The sequence below is a fragment of the Symphalangus syndactylus genome, chromosome 10 (assembly GCF_028878055.3).
Source record: "Symphalangus syndactylus isolate Jambi chromosome 10, NHGRI_mSymSyn1-v2.1_pri, whole genome shotgun sequence".
Taxonomy (NCBI): Eukaryota; Metazoa; Chordata; class Mammalia; order Primates; family Hylobatidae; genus Symphalangus; species Symphalangus syndactylus.
In genome coordinates, this window is record NC_072432.2 from 19,148,470 (window position 1) to 19,167,224 (window position 18,755).

Sequence of the window (18,755 nt, forward strand, 5' to 3'; positions counted from 1 at the left end):
AAAGACCAATAAATTAAGTGTTTTATACCAAAAAAAGATACAATGTAGTCTATTCAGTGTATTCAGTGTGATACCAACTTTGAAAAAATATATACATATGTATGTATGTACATGTATAAGATGTATATTTTTCAACTAAATATGAATGGGAAAAAAATACATTGAATTGTAACAATGGTTTTCTTGCGAAGAGCAGCCGCATGAGTTAATTTTAGAGGTTTTTTCCCCTGTATTTTTTCTTCTTCCTTCTTTCCTTCCTTCCTCCCTTCCTTCCTTCCTTCCTTCCTTCCTTCCTTCCTTCCTTTCTTTGTTTCTTTCCTTTCTTTCTTTCTTTCCTTCTTTCTTTCTTTCTTTCTTTCTTTCCTTCTTTCTTTCTTTCTTTCTTTCTTTCTTTCTTTCTTTCTTTCTTTCTTCTTTCTTTTCTTTTTTTCTTTCTTTCTTTCTTTTCTTTCTTGACGGAGTTTTGCCCTTGTTGCCCAGGCCGGAGTGCATTGGCGCTATCTCGGCTCACTGCAACTTCCACCTTCCGAGTTCAAGCAATTCTCCCTGCCTCAGCCTCCCAAGTAGCTGGGATTACAGGCATGTGCCACCACGCCCGGCTAATTTTGTATTTTTAGTAGAGACGGGGTTTCTCCATGTTGGTCAGGCTGGTCTTGAACTCTTAACCTCAGGTGATCTGCCCGCCTCGGCCTCCCAAAGAGATTACAGGCACAAGCCACCGCTCCTGGACTATATTAAATGTTTTATACAAAAAAAGGTGCAATGTAGTGTTTTCAGTGTGATATTAACTTTGAAAAAATATATACATATATATGTATATACCTGTATAAAATGTATATATTTCAACTAAATGTGAATGGAAAAAAATAGATTGAATTTTAACAATGGTTTTCTTGCAAAGAGCAGCCACAAGAGTGAATTTTAGGGGTTTTTTCCCTATATTTTTTCAAATATTCTACAGTATATGTGTATTATTATTGATCACTAAACATTGGGTCATTTAAATGTATATGTAATATATAATGTACGCTAATACGATTTTTAAAAAATTTTTTGAGACATGGTCTCACTCTGTTGCCCAGGTGGGAGTGCAGTGGTGTGATCATGGCTCACAGTAGCCTCTGGTTCCTGGGCTCAAGTGATCTTCCCGCCTCAGCCTCCTGAGTACCTGGGACTACAGGCACACCACGATCACGCCCGGCTAGTTTTTTAGCTTTTTTTCATAGAGATGGGGTCTTGCTGTGTTTCCCAAGATGGTCTCAAACTCTTGGCTTCCCAAAGTGCTGGGATTAAGGCCTGAGCCACCATGCCTGGCCAAATTAATATGATCACATAGCCATACAAAGTGGGGGCCAGCGGTGGGGAAGGTCAGTTCACCGCTGGCTACCACGCTTTGTGCACAAAGCAAGCCTCGCCCACCAGGCAGACTGTGGCGGAATCAACTTTTCTGTAGTGCCAACATGAAATGATTAATGCCAACATGAAAGTATACATAAATCCCAGCACTTTGGGAGGCCGAGGTGGGCAGATCACCTGAGGTCGGGAGTTCGAGACCAGCCTGATCAACATGGATAAACCCTGTCTCTACTAAAAATACAAAATTAGCCAGGCATGGTGGTGCATGCCTGTAATCCCAGCTACTTGGGAGGCTGAGGCAGGAGAATCACTTGAACCCGGGAGGCGGAGGTTGTGGTGAGCCAAGATAGTGCCATTGCACTCCAGCCTGGGTAACAAGATCGAAACTCCACTGGAAAAAAAAAAAAAGTATACATAAAGGGCCATGGAAATACAACAGTTTCCAATGAGAAGTTTCTTTCTTTCTGCATTTTGATCAACTTAGAATTAAAACACCACCTTCCCTTTCCTCTCAAGGAGTCTCTCTGATTCTAGCCTCCCTGCAGACACACACGTGTTCCATTCATATCCATGGGGAAATGACACACAGAATGGAACGTGTGTGTGTGCATGCGTGCATGTGTGTGTGTGTGTGCATGTATGTGTATATGTGTGTGTATATGAGTGTGTGTGTGTGATTTATTTCCCTATTTCCTTCCTTTCTGCCCTCCTTCACCCTAACATACCTTAGCCCTCTCTCTTCCTGCACCTGCTGCCCTGTCCCCTGGCCTGTGTCGTTTAGAGCCTAGGCATGGCACTGCCTTTCCCTCTGCTCACATGGATCATTGCTGTACCCCCTCCTATGTTTCCCTGTTTCTTTTAGACAGCTCAGTACAAATTAGGTACCCCATAATTGTGTAGAGGTTTGCTGGTTGATTTCTGTTTATTTCATGCTAGATCATTTACCCTGGGCCTCTAGATATTTCTCAATCCAAATAATTCCATAAGTGATAATGTTATTCTTTCCTCTTCTCCCAGATTTACACACCTATATTTTTTAGTTTCTAATTAAGGTTGGAAGATGAGATATTTCTTTGCACCACAGATGTCTCCATTCTTCAGACTTGTTTTCATTAGGGCTGACATCAGAAATGGGCTTGGAGAAAAGCAGGAGATCCTCTCACTTCAGCCTCCTGAATAGCTGGGACTACAGGTGCGTACCACCACATCTGGCTAATTTTTTTTTTTTTTTTTTTTGAGACGAAGTCTTGCTCTGTTGCCCAAGCTGGAGTGCAGTGGTGCGATCTCAGCTCACTGCAACCTCTGCTTCCCAGGTTCAAGCGATTCTCCTGCCTCAGCCTCCTGAGTAGCCAGGACTGCAGGCATGCGTCACCATGCCCAGTTAGTTTTTGTATTTTTAGTAGAGACAGGGTTTTACTATCTTGGCCAGGCTGGTTTCGAACTCCTGACCTCAGGTGATCCGCCCGCCTTGGCCTCCCAAAGTGCTGGGATTACAGACGCGAGCTACTGCACCCAGCCTACATACCTGGCTAATTTTTAAACTTTTTGCTGAGATGGGGTCTTGCTATGTTGCCCAGGCTGGTTTTGAACTCCTGGCGTGAAGTGATCCTTCTGCCTTAACCTCTGAAAGTGCTGGGATTACAGGTGTGAGCCACTATATTCTAAATGAACTTTAAAACTTGTAACCAAATGACCTGACCTGTAGTCATATCTATCCTCAGAGTTTCTGAATCTGGAGTTGATTGTAGATAATTTTTTATTCATATAATGACATTTTCTTAAGTGTGTACAATGCTTGAACAACTTATTATTATTATAATAATTATTTTTGGAGTCTCTCTCTGTTGCCCAGGCTGGAATGCAGTGGTGCAATCTCACCTGACTGCAACCTTTGCCTCCCAGGTTCAACCTTTGCCTCCTGCCTCAGCCTCCTGAGTAGCCGGGATAACAGGCGCCCACCATCATGCCCAGCTAATTTTTTTATTTTTTTAGTAGAGACAGGGTTTCACCATTTTGGCCAGGCTGGTCTTGAACTCCTGACCTTGTGATCTGCCCACCTCAGCCTCCCAAAGTGCTGAATTACAGGCGTGAGCCACCGCACCCAGCTAACTTTTTAAATTTTTTAAAAGAAATTTTAGAGATAGGATCTCACTCTATCACTCAGGCTGGAGTACAGTAGGGGATCATGGCTCACTGCAGCCTGGAACCCTGAGCTCAAGCAATCCTCCTGCCTCAGACTCTGGAGTAGCTAGGACTACAGGTGCGCCACTGCACCCCGCTGTATCTTTTTAAAATTTTTTGTAGAGGCAAAGTCTTGCTATGTTGCCCAGGCTGGTCTCGAGCCTCTTGCTTCAAGCAATACTCTGCCTCGACCTGACAAAGTGCTGACATTACAGGCGGGAGCCACATGCCTGGCTTGAACTATTTATTTATTTGTTTGTTTGTTTGTTTAATTTATTATTTTGTTTTTGAAACGTGGTCTTGCTCTGTCACCCAGGCTGGAGTGCAGTGGCACGATATCGGCTCACTTCAACCTCCACCTCCTGGGTTCAAGCGATCCTCCCACATCAGCCTCTCAAGTAGCTGGTGAGCCACGCCCAGGTAATTTTCTGGGGTTTTTGTTTGTTTGCTTGTTTTCTGGTTTTTGTTTTTGTGTTTGTTTATTTGAGACGGAGCTTCACTCGTGTTGCCCAAGCTGGAGTGCAATGGCGCTATCTCGGCTCACTGCAACCTCCGCCTCCCGGGTTCAAGCGATTCTCTTGCCCCAGCCTCCAGAGTAGCTGGGATTACAGGCATGTGCCACCACACCCAGCAAATTTTTTTTTTCTTTTTTTGTATTTTTAGTAGAGACTGGGTTTTAACATGTTAGCCAGACTGGTCTCAAGCTCCTGACCTCAGGTGATCCACCCGCCTCAGCCTCTCAAAGTGCTGGGATTACAGGCATGACCCACTTCCCCTAGCCAGTTTGAACAATTTAATCCAAGATTTTAAAATTCAAACATTTTACTTAGCTGTTCAAATATGGCTATTATTTAACAAATCACTTAATTTATATATTTGGGGAAAATTATTCCTTAGATCATTTTGAAAATTGTGTTTCAGTCTGCAAGGTTACTTTCAATACATAAGTAACCAAGCACATTGCTTGAAGAGGGGGAAAAGCTAATTTTGAAGTAATTTTCAAAAGGCCAACTTTAATAAGAAATGAATAAATACCTAATACCAAAGGGGAAATTTTCATTCTTGTGATAATGTTTACATTCCATTAATGTTCTGCTTCCATTGTTATAAAATATTTTTATTTTAATAACATAATTATTAAAGATGCCTACTTAGGGAATTTTCCAATAATCCAAATAGCTATTTGAAAGAAAACTAGTAACATTCATCAAATTACCTCTTTACCTACGGAGAAATTATTATGTTAATTCTCCGTGGGATCTTAAATGAAAAATGTTAAACTCAGCATCCCTCTAATTTAAAAAAGGCAGATAACAATTGTGAGCATTTAAGAATTTCCTTCATCTCTCGGTAAAAAGCATCAGTTTGGGCCGGGTGCGGTGGCTTACACCTGTAATCCCAGCACTTTGGGAGGCTGAGGCGGGCGGATCACTTAAGGCCATGAGTTCGAGACCAGCCTGGCCAAAATGGTGAAACTCTGGCTCTACTAAAAATACAAAAAATTAGCTGAGCTTTGTGGCGCACCTGTAATCTCAACTACTGAGGAGGCTGAGTCAGGAGAATCTCTTGAACCCGGAAGGCAGAGGTCGCAGTGAGCCGAGATCACGCCCTGCACTCCAGCCTGGGCAACAGAGTCAGACTCCGTCTCAAAAAAAAAAAAAAAGCATAAATGTAAATACATCTAAATATCTAAGTACATCCTTGTATCAGTGCCTTGTGGGAGCGATGGCAGGGATTTTCACATAGTTGTGAAATTAGGGCATTTTAAAGGAACAGTAAAAACACAGGTTTTAGTAGCTTCATCTCATTGGAATTTCTTTATTGGTCATGAAAACCAATCACTGTCAGCGCGGGTAAAGGTCCTGATCTTTTTTTATCTTCTTTTTTCTTTTTTTTTTCACCCAGGCTGGAGTGCGGTGGCGCGATCTCTGCTCACTGCAAGCTCCGTCTCCCGGGTTCACGCCATTCTCCTGCCTCAGCCTCCCGAGTAGCTGGGACTGCAGGTGCCCGCCACCACCTGGCTATTTTTTTGTATTTTTAGTACAGACGGGGCTTCACCGTGTTAACCAAGATGGTCTCGATCTCCTGACCTCCTGATCCCCCTGCCTCGGCCTCCCAAAGTGCTGGGGTGACAGGCGTGAGCCACGGCGCCCGGCCAAGGTCCGATCTTTTAATAAACAAGGAAGGGGTAATGAACTGAATTCACAGCTTCAGGTTTTTTTTCTCCTGGCAGCAGTGCCCACATCTCACCAGGCGAGGGCAGTAAGGAGACACGGCCTCTCCAGTCCCCACCCAGAAAGGGGCGTTCCCAGAGGCAGAAACAGGCGGACCCTCCACCTGCACCCGCCCTAGGCCCCGCGCTTCCGTTCAAACCGCAACAAACCGCAGAGTCCTTCAGAGCCCCGGGTCACTCCTACATGGTCACATTCCCGCGCGGGATGCCGAAGTGGGGCAGATGAGGTCTGGAGCTGCTGAGGGATCCCGGGTCCTAATGTTGGCCTGAGACCCTGGGGCGGGAGGAATCCCGGAGAAAGAGGGAGGGACCCCCAGGGGAAGCCCGGGAGCTGCCTTTCTCCTCCCTGCCTGTGCAAACAGGAAGGGGCCGGTGATGCTGGCTGCTGGCCTCCCTCCTGAACTGCAACATTGTCACCAAATTCTATAAAGACGTCATGCAAGAAGTGATAACGTGTGCTGCGACGTTCTGGAAGTAACTCTTGAAGCTAAAAAAGAAAAAAAAATCAATGAAAAAATGAGACAGTAAAGAAACAATGAGATGCTATGTCAATATCTGTAGTTATGGAATGGAAAATAAATCTTATAAAGAGATGCTTGAGTTATCTAAGAAATGTACACCATACTGGCCTGTGTGCATCAGACTTTTCTGCAGGTCGTTTATTTTATGCACTTTTTTTTTTTTTATGACCAACCGAACTGTTTCTAATATTTTGGGCTGGAGTCCCACTAAATGAAATACCCCTTTTGAATGGCACATACGACTTTTAGGGATGAATCTTAGCATTTTAATTTTTTTATTTTTATTTTCAAAACTTCATTGTTGTTTTGGAGTTTTGTTTGTTTTTTGTTTTTGTGTTTTTTGGACTGGGCCTCACTCTGTCGCCCAGGCTGGAGTGCAGAGTCACGATCTGGGCTCGCTGCAACCTCAAACTCCCGGGCTCAGGTGATCCTCCTGCAGCAGGACGAGCTGCGGACAAAACTCAGACACCGGGTTAAAGAAGGGCTTTATTAGGCAGGGAACTTCAGCAGACTTGCAACCGAGCTCCCTGAAAAAGAAATTCTTGGCCCTTTTAAGGGTTTATAACTCTAAGAGGTCTACGTGAAAGGGTCGTGATAGATCGAGCAAGCGTGGGGAACATGACTGGGGGCTACATGCAACAGCTAACAGAAAGTTTTGCAACGCTTCCTCGTACAATGTCTGGAATTTTTTTTTTCTGAGACGGAGTCTTGCTCTGTCGCCCAGGCTGGAGTGCGGTGGCGCGATCTCGCTCACTGCAACGTCCGCCTCCCGGGTTTACACCATTCTCCTGCCTCAACCTCCCGAGTAGCTGGGACTACAGGCGCCCACCACCATGCCCGGCTAATTTTTTGCAGATCAGGTGTTCTCACAGTGTTACCCAGGCTGGTCTCGATCTCTAGTGATCCTGAGCTCAAGCGATCCTCCTGCTTCAGCCTCCCAAAGCATTGGGGTTACGGGCGTGAGCCACCGCACCCAGCTAAAAACCTGTTTGTTTGTTTGTTTGTTTAGAGACGGAGTCTTGCCCTGTCGCCCAGGCTGGAATGCAGTGGCGCCATCTCGCTGACTGCATCCTCCGCCTCCCGGTTGCAAGCGATTCTCTTGCCTCAGCCTCCCCAGTAGCTGGGATTACAGGCGTGCGCCACAACACCCAGCTAGTTTTTGTATCTTTAGTAGAGATGGGTTTTCACCAAGTTGGCCAGGCTGGTCTCGAACTCCTGACCCCGTGATCCGCCTGCCTTGGCCTCCCAAAGTGCTGGGATTACAGGCGTGAGCCATCGCGCCCGGCAAACTTTTTGTTTAAATCGGAGATTTTATTCTTTCAGCTGTCAGTGGAAGGAGCAGTTACGTGGGGTGAAATAGATGGAAGCCATGACGTTAGGAGCGTGAGTGAGGTCCCGGCACAGCCACTTGTCACTGTGTGACCTCGGCCTGATCACTGGGCCCCCGAGCTTCGGTGCGGCAGGGAGGGTCCTGGTGATGGAATAGAAACAGGGTGCGGGGCAGGGACGATGACTCACGGCTGTAGTCCCAGCACTTTGGGAGGTCGAGGCGGGAGGCGAGAGTTTGAGACCCACCTAGGCAACGTAGCGAGACCCCATCTCTACAAAACATAAACATTAGCCCAAGAGTTCAAGGCTGCAATGAGCTATGATCGCGCACTGCACTCCAGCCTGGGCGACAGAGCAAGACCTTGTCTCTTTTTAAAAAGAAAGAAAAGAAAGGACGGAAGGATCATGGTGTGGGGAGGACTTCAGCCCCGCGCGGTTGCCCGGCGCGCGGACCCTAGCGGACTAGGGCGCCCCAGCAGCCCGGCGCGCGAGATGGCGCCGCCCCGAATCCCGCCTGCTTCCCGTTCCGGCTTCCCGTTCCGGCTTCCCTGGAGGCGGAGCCGCCCGCGGAGCTAAATGCGGCGGAGGCCGGGCGGGGTGGGGTTTCCCCGCGCCGCAGCCATGGAACAGCCCCGTGCCGCCGCCCGCCTGCAGATCGTCCTGGGCCACCTCGGCCGCCCCTCGGCCGGGGCCGTCGTATCCTTTGGGCTGCGCGGGGCTCGGGCTGGAGCCGGCGTCGGCGCCGCGGCCTGAGTGGTGGCCCCGGTCCGGGTGGAGGCCTCGGGGTCGCACGCATCGCAGCCCCAGCGCCTCCTTGCTCAGCGCCAGGTCCCCGCCTGGGTCGCGTCTCTTCCCGGAACCGGGGAGCCGGGAGGAGGCTGCGTCCCCTGAGGACACGCGCGGCCGCCCTGGGCTCGGGGCAATTGCCGCGTTGCCCTGCCCTCCGGGATCCCTAGGGGCCTCTGCGGCTCGCTTTGTGGAGACGTCGTTTCACCGGCCGCGCGTGACCCCCGCAGCTGTCCAGAGACCCAGAGATGTCCAATCACAGGCGCACCGTGCACAGGCGCGCAGGGCTGCCTGGAAGAGGCCCGGGCAGGCGGTGACCGGGCCCTCTCCGGAGGGGAGAGGACGGTGCCCTCCCGGGCAGGAGCTGGCCAGGCAGGCACTGCCCAGGGCGGCCTGCCTGCTGGACTATGGCCTCCCTGCTGGACTATGCCGTACGTACGTACGGTCTTGTACGCCAAGACCTTAGTTATATAAAGACACTAGGGAAGGACAGTGAGTGAGGACTGGCGCGGCGGCACACGCCTTGCTTGTTGTCTCAGCTCTTCTGGGGGCCAAGGCCAGGAGTCCAAGGTTACAGTGAGCCGTAATGGCCAGTGCGCTCCAAAAGAGAGAAACAGATAAAGAAAGGACAACATGTTAATTGATGACAGTGACATTCCGAAAGTAACCGATTAAGCTAAAGAAACAATGCAATTCTATGTCAACTCTCTGCAGTTACCGGATAGAAAAGAGATCTTTAAAAGGAATTTCTAGGGTTTTGCTTTTTTGGTTTTTTTTTTTTTTTTTTTTTTTGAGACAAGAGTCTGGCTCTGTCACCCAGCCTGGAATGCAGTGGCGTGATCTCAGCTCACTGCAAGCTCCGCCTCCCGGGTTCACGCCATTCTCCTGCCTCGGCCTCCCGAGTAGGGACTACAGGAACTGCCACCATGCCCTGCTAATTTTTTTTATTTTTTTTTATTTTTAGTAGAGACAGGGTTTCACTATGTTGGCCAGGATGGTCTCAAACTTCTGACCTCGTGATCCGCCCACCTCGGCCTCCCAAAGTGCTAGGATTATAGGCTTGAGCCACCGTGCCTGGCCGGTTTTTGTTTTTTAAACAGGGCCTCACTCTGTCACCCAGGCTGGAGTGCAGTAGTGGTGCGATCTCGGCTCACTCCTGGTCAAGTGATCCTTCCACCTCAGCCTCCCAAGTAGCTGGGACTACAGGGTTGCGCCACGATGCCAGGCGAATTTATATAATTATAATTATAATTATTATTTTGAGACGAAGTCTTGCTCTGTGGCCAGGCTGGAGTGCAGTGGTGCAGTGCCGCAGTGTCGGCCCACTGCAACCTCTGCCTCCCGGGTTCAAGCGATTCCCCTGCCTCAGCCTCCCGAGTGTAATTTGTATTAGTAGTAGTAGTAGTAGTTTTTTTTTTTTTTTCTGAGATGGAGTCTCTCTCTGTTGCCCAGGCTGGAGTGCAGTCGCCTGATCTCAGCTCACTGCAATCTCCGCCTCCCAGGTTCAAGCAATTCTCCTGTCTTAGCCTCCTGAGTAGCTGGGATTACAAATGAATGCCACCATGCCTGGCTAATTTTTGTATTTTTAGTAGAGATAGGGTTTCACCATATTGATCAGGCTGGTCTCGAAATCCCGACCTCAGGTGATCCACCCGCTTCGGCCTCCCAAAGTACTAGGATTACAAACGTGAGCCACTGCCCCCGGCATAATTTGTATTTTTAGTAGAGATGAGGTTTCACCATGTTAGCCAGGCTGGTCTCGAACTCCTGAGCTCAAGTGATCCGCCTGCCTCAGCCTCCCAAAGTGCTGGAATTACAGGCGTGAGCCACCACGCCTGGCCTTCTATATTTTACTTTATTTGCCTTAATTCACATCCTAGGTAGCTCATCCCACTTCAGGGACTATTTCCTCTGCCAGTTTCCATCCTCAACAATTCCAGTAAGTAGTTTGAGTTTTAATTTTGAAATATATTATGTAAATAAAAGTTTCTTAAGTGGTAATGAAGATATAATATACCACATAATGTGTTACCTGATTAGAATTTTATTATACAAATCCTCTGTTTCCAGGACTTACTCTAATTAGTACAATTGTGGAAAATTTTGAAGACCGACTAATTTTCTGTATGTATTTTAAGATTCAGAAAGAAGGAAAAATACTAGAAAAGACATAATCTGACATTTATTTATTTATTTTTAATAGAGATGGGCCATTCCTATGTTGCCCAGGCTGGTGTTGAACTCCTGGGCTAAAGCAATCCTCCTGCCTTGGCCTCCCAAAGTGCTGAGATTACAGGCCTGAGCCATCACACCAGCCTTATAATCTGACTTTTAAAAATTCAGTTAAACATCACATTTAAATTAACTTGTGGCTGGGCACCATGGCTCATGCCTGTAATCCCAGCACTTTGGGAGGCCAAGGCGGGTAGATCACTTGAGGTCAGGAGTTCGAGACCAGCCTGGCCAACATCATGAAACCCCACCTCTACAAAAATACAAAAATTAGCTGGGTATGGTGGTGTGCACCTATAATCCCAGCTGCTCAGGAGGCTGAAGTGGGAGAATAGCTTGAACCTGGGAGGTCAAGGTTGCAGTGAGCTGAGATCACGCCACTGAACTCCAGCCTGGGTGACAGAGCCAGACTCCATCTCAAAAAAAAAAAAAAAAAAAAATTAGCTTGTAATTTGGTTATATGCACATATTAGCTAGCATCTTTGGTTTATCTTAAATCACCTTTAAAGGGGAAGATCTTGACCTTCCTAAATATTCTCATACAACCACAATTCCAATCTTAAGGAATAGGTTGGGTGATTTGAGTTTATGGGTATGCTGTACATTTATTTGGATTTTGTTACTTTACCTTCTTGGAATGCATCAACTGGACAGTTAAAAATATACAATTTATTGAATTTGTTTCCCATCTGAAAAATCGTATGTATTCATTACAGAAACATCAGAGAAATAGAAGGAATTTTTAAAAATCATGCCTAATTCCATTTCTAAAGGCAATCACTGTTAAAAATTGCTTTGGTGTATTTCTTTGCAGGCTTTTCTTTTTTTCATATAGTGTCTTGGTTTTACATAATTGTAATAATATTTTATTATAATAAGCATTGTCCATACTATATTTTATTTTATTATATTTTATTTTATTTTGAGACGGAGTCTTGCTCTGTCACCCAGGCTGGAGTGCAGTGGTGCCATCTCGCTTCACTGCACGCTCCGCCTCCCGGGTTCACGCCATTCTCCTTCCTCAGCCTCCAGAGTAGCTGGACTATAGGTGCCAGCCACCACGCCTGGCTAATTTTTTGTATTTTTAATAGAGACGGGTTTCACCGTGTTAGCCAGGATGGTCTCGATCTCCTGACCTCGTGATCCGCCCGCCTCAGCCTCCCAAAGCTAGGATTACAGGCATGAGCCACCGCGCCCACCGTCCATACTATTATATGGCCTTAATTTTTAATGTCTGAGGCATATCCCACTGAGTGAACACAGTGTCAGTAGTTAATTTTTCTTCCACTAATTCAGTTTTTTTTTTTTTTTCTGAGACAGAGTCTTGCTCTGTCACCCAGGCTGGAGTGCACTGGTGCCATCCTGGCTCACTGCAATCTCTGATCCCCCGGGTTCTAGCGGTTCTCCTGCCTTGGCCTCCTGAGTAGCTGGGATTACAGGCACGCTAATTTTTGTATTTTTAGTAGAGATGGGGTTTCATCATGTTAGTCAGGCTGGTCTCGAACTCCCGACCTCAGGTGATCCACCTGCCTCAGCCTCCCAAAGAGCTGGGATTACAGGCATGAGCCACCGTGCCCGGCCCACTAATGCACTTTTTTTGGTGACCACGGTTAACATTTTGAACATAAAGCGTAAGTTTTCAGATTATTTCCTTGGTCTTAGAAATGCTGGATTGAAGGAGGGCATGAACGTTTCTTAGGTTCTTGTTTTTTTGTTTTTTTTTTTGAGATGGAGTCTTGCTCTGTCGCCCAGGCTGGAGTGCAGTGGCATGATCAGAGCTCACTGCAACCTCTGCCTCCCAGGTTCAAGTGATTTTTTTGCCTCAGCCTCCCGAGTAGCTGGGATTACAGGTGCCCACCACCATGCCTGGCTAAATTTTGTGTTTTTAGTAGAGATGGGATTTCACCATGTTGGTCAGATTCGTCTCAGACTCCTGACCTCAGGCGATCCATCTGCCTCGGCCTCCCGAAGGGCTGGGATTATAGGCGTGAGCCCCCACACCCAGCCTCAGGTCCTTGATACATATTTTTAGGAAGTAATTTAAATTTTTTTTTTTTGAGACAGGGTATCACTCTGTTGCCCGAGCTGGAGTGGAGTGGCACAACCAGTATTTTTTGTAGCGACGGGGTTTCATCATGTTGCCTGGGCTAGTCTCAAACTCCTGACCTCAAGTGATCCACTTGCCTGGACCCACTAAAGTGCAAGGATTACAGGTGTGAGCCATTGTGCCTAGCCTGTAATTTAAAAATTTAACTTATTTTGGGATTCTTTTTCTCCTTTAGGTATACTCTGGATAATAATGTTCTAACCCTGGAACAGAGAAAATTTTATGAAGAAAATGGATTTCTAGTAATCAAAAATCTTGTACCTGATGCTGACATTCAACGCTTTCGGTACAGTAACACTATTTGTTATTTTACAAAAGTATGTATTGTGTGCATGTAATGAGAATACAAGGTGGATTCGCTCCTGCCTTTACAGATGTTTTTTAATGATTTGGTTTGTTGGGAAGCGTTTAGAAGCATGGGCTCTGGTGCCAGACTGGCTTTTTATTTTTTGTAGAGAAAGGGTCTCACTCTGTTGCGTAGGCTGGAGTGCAGTGGTACAATCATAGCTTACTGTGGCCTCAAGTTCCTGGGCTCAAGCGATCCTCCTGCCTCAGTCTCCTGAGTAGCTGGGACCACAGGTGTGCACCACCATACCTGGCTAATTTTTTATTTCTTTGTTTTTAGAGATAGGGAGTCTCACTGTGTTGCCCAGGCTGGTCTTGAACTCCTGGCCTCACCCTCCTGAGTTGCTGGGATTACAGTTGGGAGTCACCATGCCTGGGCTTCAGTCTCAGCACCACCCCTTAATATCATGTGTCCTGGGGCAATTTACTTCACATCTCATGCCTCTGTTTCCTCATCTGTAAAATGGGGATAATAATAGCACTTATGTCCTAGTGTTGTTGTTAGGACTAAATAAGGTGAAATATATGGAAAGCACTTTGAACAGAGCTGGGCACATGGTAAGTGTTACAGAAGTGTTTGCTATTATTATTACAATGCAACCAAATCATACAAAGACTTCCCTACTGGTATGCTAAACTAGGGAATAATTTAATTCTGGGAGTGGATTGTAGCCGGACAGTTTGTCCTCGCCTTCATTGGAATTATTCTACCTCAAGCTGGAGGCCAACTTAGTGCAGAGAAACCGCCTCTCAAGTCTGCAACCCTTTCCACAGAGGAGGGCAGGGCAGGTGCTTGGAGCCAGTGGTAACGACATCATTTGCAAATTAAATTTTCTAGGAATGAATTTGAAAAAATCTGCAGAAAGGAGGTGAAACCATTAGGATTAACAGTAATGAGAGATGTGACCATTTCGAAATCAGAATATGCTCCAAGTGAGAAGATGATCACGAAGGTCCAGGATTTCCAGGAAGATAAGGAGCTCTTCAGATACTGCACTCTCCCGGAGGTCAGGGACCACCCTTGCTTTGCCTCTGCTTAATTGCCAGCGTGTATGCCTGCCTGTAAAACCCGCTGATTTGGCCAGGTGCGGTGGCTCACTCCTGTAATTCGAGCACTCTGGGAGGCTGAGGCAGGTGGATCGCTTAAGCCCAGGAACCACTGCTCTTAGAGCTGGATATGGAAAGGAGTTGAACTGTGTAAAATCAGTGGGTTTTATTTTGTTTTGTTTTCTGGAGACAGAGTCTCACTCTGTTGCCCACGCTGGAGTGCAGTGGTGCGATCTCGGCTCACTGCAACCTCTGCCTCCCAGGTTCAAGTGATTATCTTGCCTCAGCCTCCCGAGTAGCTAGGTTTACAGGCGCCTGTCACCACACCCGGCTAATTTTTGTATTTTTAGTAATAAAAGGGTTTCACCATGTTGCTCAGGCTAGTCTTGAACTTCTGACCTTGTGACCCACCCACCTCAGCCTCCCAAAGTGCTGGGATTATAGGCATGAGTCACTGCGCCTGGCCAATGTCCTACATTTCTGAAGAGTGGGACCCGTATCTGGTGGTCTGTGCCATGATTTTAGGAGGTATAAATTATTTTAATAGATATTTATTTTTAAATGTATTGGGAAAAAACTCAACAGTCTACCAAACTCATGATTTCAAGAATGTTGTTAATTAGGACAAGATTAAATAAAAAGGCCAGGTGAAGTGGCACTTTGGGAGGCTGAAACAGGAGAATCACTTGAGGCCAGGAGTTCAAGACCAGTCTGGGCAACATAGTGAGACCACTGTCTGTACTGGAAAAAAAGAAAAAAAAAAACAAAGATTGAATAAAAGAAGTGAGATAACTGCCAGGCGCGGTGGCTCACGCCTGTAATCCCAGCACTTTGGGAGGCCGAGGCGGGCAGATCGCGAGGTCAGAAGTTTGAGACCAGCCTGAGACACATGGTGAAACCCCGTCTCTACTAAAAATACAAAAATTAGCCGGGCGTGGTGGCGGACGCCTGTAATCCCAGCTACTCAGTAGGCTGAGGCAGGAGAATTGCTTAAACCCGGGAGGCAGAGGTTGCAGTGAGCCGAGATCATGTCATTGCACTCTAGCCTGGGCGACAGAGTGAGAGTCCATCTCAAAAAAAAAAAAAAAAAAAAAAGTGAGCTAACTAAGGGTAGGGAAATCATTGGCTAAATAACAGTACAAGTTATGTCAGAAGTTGTGAGGATGGCTCTTGAATGGCTGGCATTTAGAAAATCCCAGCCTAGATAAATGCCAAAAAATACCAGGCTTTATGAAAAGCAAGTGTGTGCCTGATTCCTAGGCTTTTAATAACCTTTCCAGGGTTTCACACTCAAATTGCCAATATTCCTTATACATGAAAGATCAAATAGTGAGGAAGCAGTAGAAGGTGGCTCATTTTTTGGAGTCTTTTTTTTTTGCGGAATCAAAATTTGAATATCGTGGGTTGTTGTTTTTTTTTTTTTTTTTTTTTTTGAGAGAGTCTCACTCTTGTTGCCCAGGCTGGAGTGCAGTGGTGTGATCTCGGCTCACTGCAACCTCCGCCTCCCGGGTTCAAGTGATTCTCCTGCCTCAGCTTCCCAAGTAGCTGGGATTACAGACGCGTGCCGCCATGCCCAGTGCATTTTTGTATTTTTAGTAGAGACATGGTTTCGCCATGTTGGCCAGGCTGGTCTCGTACTCCTGACCTCAAGTGATCCACCCGCCTCGGCCGCCCAAAGTCCTGGGATTACAGATGTGTGCTACCGCGCCCAACCTCAGTGTTGAGCCCTTTCTGCTTTTCCCCCCTTCGTTGCTGGGTTCTATATACAAGGTAGCAGCAGCCCAGCTCCCAGGCCCCATGACTAAACCAGCTCTCCCTGTCACTGGTTCCCATGTTAGCCTTTTCTTCATAATGCAGTGTCCCTCGGCCACTCTGACCCATGTCATTACTGGGTTAGCATCTTTCATCTAATGTCTGGGACCTGCTTTGCTTGTTCACTCTTGCTTCCCCATTTCCCGTCACCTCCTGGTTCCCAGATCTCGGTAATGAGTTGTCAAGTGCCAAGTGTCCCCAGTTGTCAAATGTCCTCCAAGCCACTGTTCTGCTTTCTTCTGGGCTACTCATGACAGCTGTGAATTGTATGGGACTCTTCATATGCAGAGGCTCCAACGAGGAAGAGGAAGCTGCTCTCCCACAGAGCAACGCTCTGTGGCTTGGGTTGACAAGAAAGCTATATTAATATCTCGTCGAAACTCGTATGTTTCTTGTAGAAAAAAAATGGTTTCCTTCCCAGCTAGCTCAGAAAAAGCCCATTTCATTCCATGTTATAGATTTAGAATGATTTCCAATGGCTGGGATTTTCATGCTTTGTTTGCAGTGTTGTGAAATACCACTTGGTTCTTAAACTATTGCCTTCTTGGTTCTTGTGTGGATAGCTACTGTACTTTGTACCAGTTGTCAATACTTCTGATTTCCCACAAGGTTTGTTTTTGGTTTTTTGTTTTCTTAGATTCTGAAATATGTGGAGTGCTTCACTGGACCTAATATTATGGCCATGCACACAATGTTGATAAACAAACCTCCAGATTCTGGTAATTGTAAGGGAGAAACAAACAAACAAAAATGGTTTCATTAAAATGTGTAAGGTTGGCTGGGTGCAGTAACTCATGCCTGTAATCCCAGCATTTTAGGAGACTGAGGGAGGAAGATCTCTGAGGCCAGGAGTTTGAGAGTGGCCTAGGCAGCATAGTGAGGCTCTGTCTCTAAAAATAAAATTTAAAAATATCTAGGCATCGTGGTATGCGCTTGTAGTCCTTGCTATTGGAAGGCTGAGGTGGGAGGATCGCTTGAGCCCAGGAGTTGAAGGCTGCCGTGAACCTATAATGGCATGCTCTCCAGCCTGCATGACACAGTGAGACCCTATCTCTAAATAATAAATAAGATAAAACAAAACAAAATAATCAAATAAAATAGCTGATGTCTAACTATAATCATGTGTATAACTGTCAAACTTTGGATGAGTAAATCTTAAAATAACTTACACCATAACGACAGTGAAATGTGGTAATGGTTTCAGATATTAACTGTAGAACTGTTGCTGAATTTTCAGATGACTGGCTCCCCAAAAATGTGGTTTAACAGACATAACTGTTCATATATCACAGGTTCCTGCCATTGGATGTCTCTAAGCTTGATCAGCTCTTTTTAGCTGTGATAGTATAGATTCTCACATTCCTGATAGGAAGACAATATTATTACTAACACAGTTAAAATTGTTACTATGAGTCACAAACTATAGTTGTCTTTTTTTTTTTGAGACGGAGTTTTGCTCTTGTTGCCCAGGCTGGAGTGCAATAGCGTGCTCTTGGCTCACTTCAACCCCCACCTCTCAGGTTCAAACAATTCTTGATTCTCCTGCCTCAGTCTCCCAAGTAGCTGGGATTACAGGCGCGCGCCACCAAGCCTGGCTAATTTTTGTATTTTTAGTAGAGACAGGGTTTCACCATGTTGGTCAGGCTGGTCTCGAACTCCTGACCTCAGGCAATCTAGCCGCCTCAGGCTCCCAAAGTGCTGGGATTACCAGCGTGAGCCACTGTGCCCGGCCTGTTTTTTTTTTTTTTGAGACAGAGTCTCCCTCTGTCGCCCAGGCTGGAGTACAGTGGCATGATCTTGACTCACTGCAACCTCCTGCCTCCCAGGTTCGAGCGATTCTCCTGCCTCAGCCCTCAGCCTTCCAAGTAGCTGGGACTACTGGCGTGCACCACCATGCCCGGCTAATTTTTGTATTTTTGTAGAGACAAGGTTTCTCCATGTTGGCCAGGCTGGTCTCAAACTCCTGACCTCAAGAGATCTGCCTGCGTCAGCCTCCCAAAGTGCTGAGATTACAGATGTGAGCCACTACACGTGGCCTAGAACTTTTTTTGACATCAGCCACTTCAAAGGGGATTTCAAATGTGACTCCATGTCACTCTCTTCAATGTAATTAATGCGACTGGTTTTTGAACATGCATTACTGCATGCTAGGTGCTATGCCCAATCCAGAGTCACAAAAGAATAAAGCACAAGGCCGGGTCTGGTGGCTCACGCCTGGAATCCCAGCACTTTGGGAGGCCAAGGCGGGCGGATCACGAGGTCAGGAGATCGAGACCATCCTGGCTAACATGGTGAAACCCCATCTCTACTAAAAATACAAAAAAATAGCCGGGCGTGGTGGCGGGCTCCTGTAGTCCCAGCTACTCGGGAGGCTGAGGCAGGAGAATGGCGTGAACCTGGGAGGCGGAGCTTGCAGTGAGCCAAGATCGCCACTGCTCTCCAGCCTGGGCGACAGAGCGAGACTCCGTCTCAAAAAACAACAGCAACAACAACAAAAAAGAATAAAGCACAACAGAGATGATGATGTTATACGACGTGCTGGAAAATAGTGTGCATAAGTACTCAGCTACCAGCAACCCAGAAGAAGGGAGTGCAGGATTTGAAGATGTGGAGCCACTGTGTTGATTTCCAATTTGGTGTTTATCTCTCTGGGGCTGATTTTCTGTAGCATTATTTCATTTGTTTGGTTCTTCTGGGGACAGGTCATTGTTTTTTCAGGCAAAGGATAAGAATTCTGAGACCAGCATTTTTTTTTTTTTTTTTTTTTTGAGACAGGGACTCGTTCTCTGTCACCCAGGCTGTAATG

The 18,755-nt window shown here is 46.5% G+C and overlaps 1 protein-coding gene across 9 annotated transcripts in view; it reads left to right on the plus strand.

The window, feature by feature from the left end:
- Window positions 1-8,136: 8,136 nt before the first annotated feature.
- PHYH (phytanoyl-CoA 2-hydroxylase) overlaps window positions 8,137-18,755 on the plus strand; it is a 63,325-nt gene continuing 52,706 nt past the window's right edge. For 2 of the 9 annotated variants that reach the window (XM_055296599.2, XM_063610170.1), the window contains exons 1-4: window positions 8,181-8,316; window positions 10,287-10,345; window positions 12,921-13,031; window positions 13,929-14,097. In XM_055296599.2, coding sequence (XP_055152574.1) covers window positions 8,197-8,316; window positions 10,287-10,345; window positions 12,921-13,031; window positions 13,929-14,097 — 459 coding nt within the window. In that variant the 5' untranslated portion in view covers window positions 8,181-8,196. Of the gene's footprint in view, window positions 8,842-10,286; window positions 10,346-12,920; window positions 13,032-13,928; window positions 14,098-16,586; window positions 16,675-18,755 lie in introns of all 9 variants that reach the window. The other 7 variants (XM_055296598.2, XM_055296596.2, XM_063610165.1 and 4 more) reach the window with 7 other exon arrangements.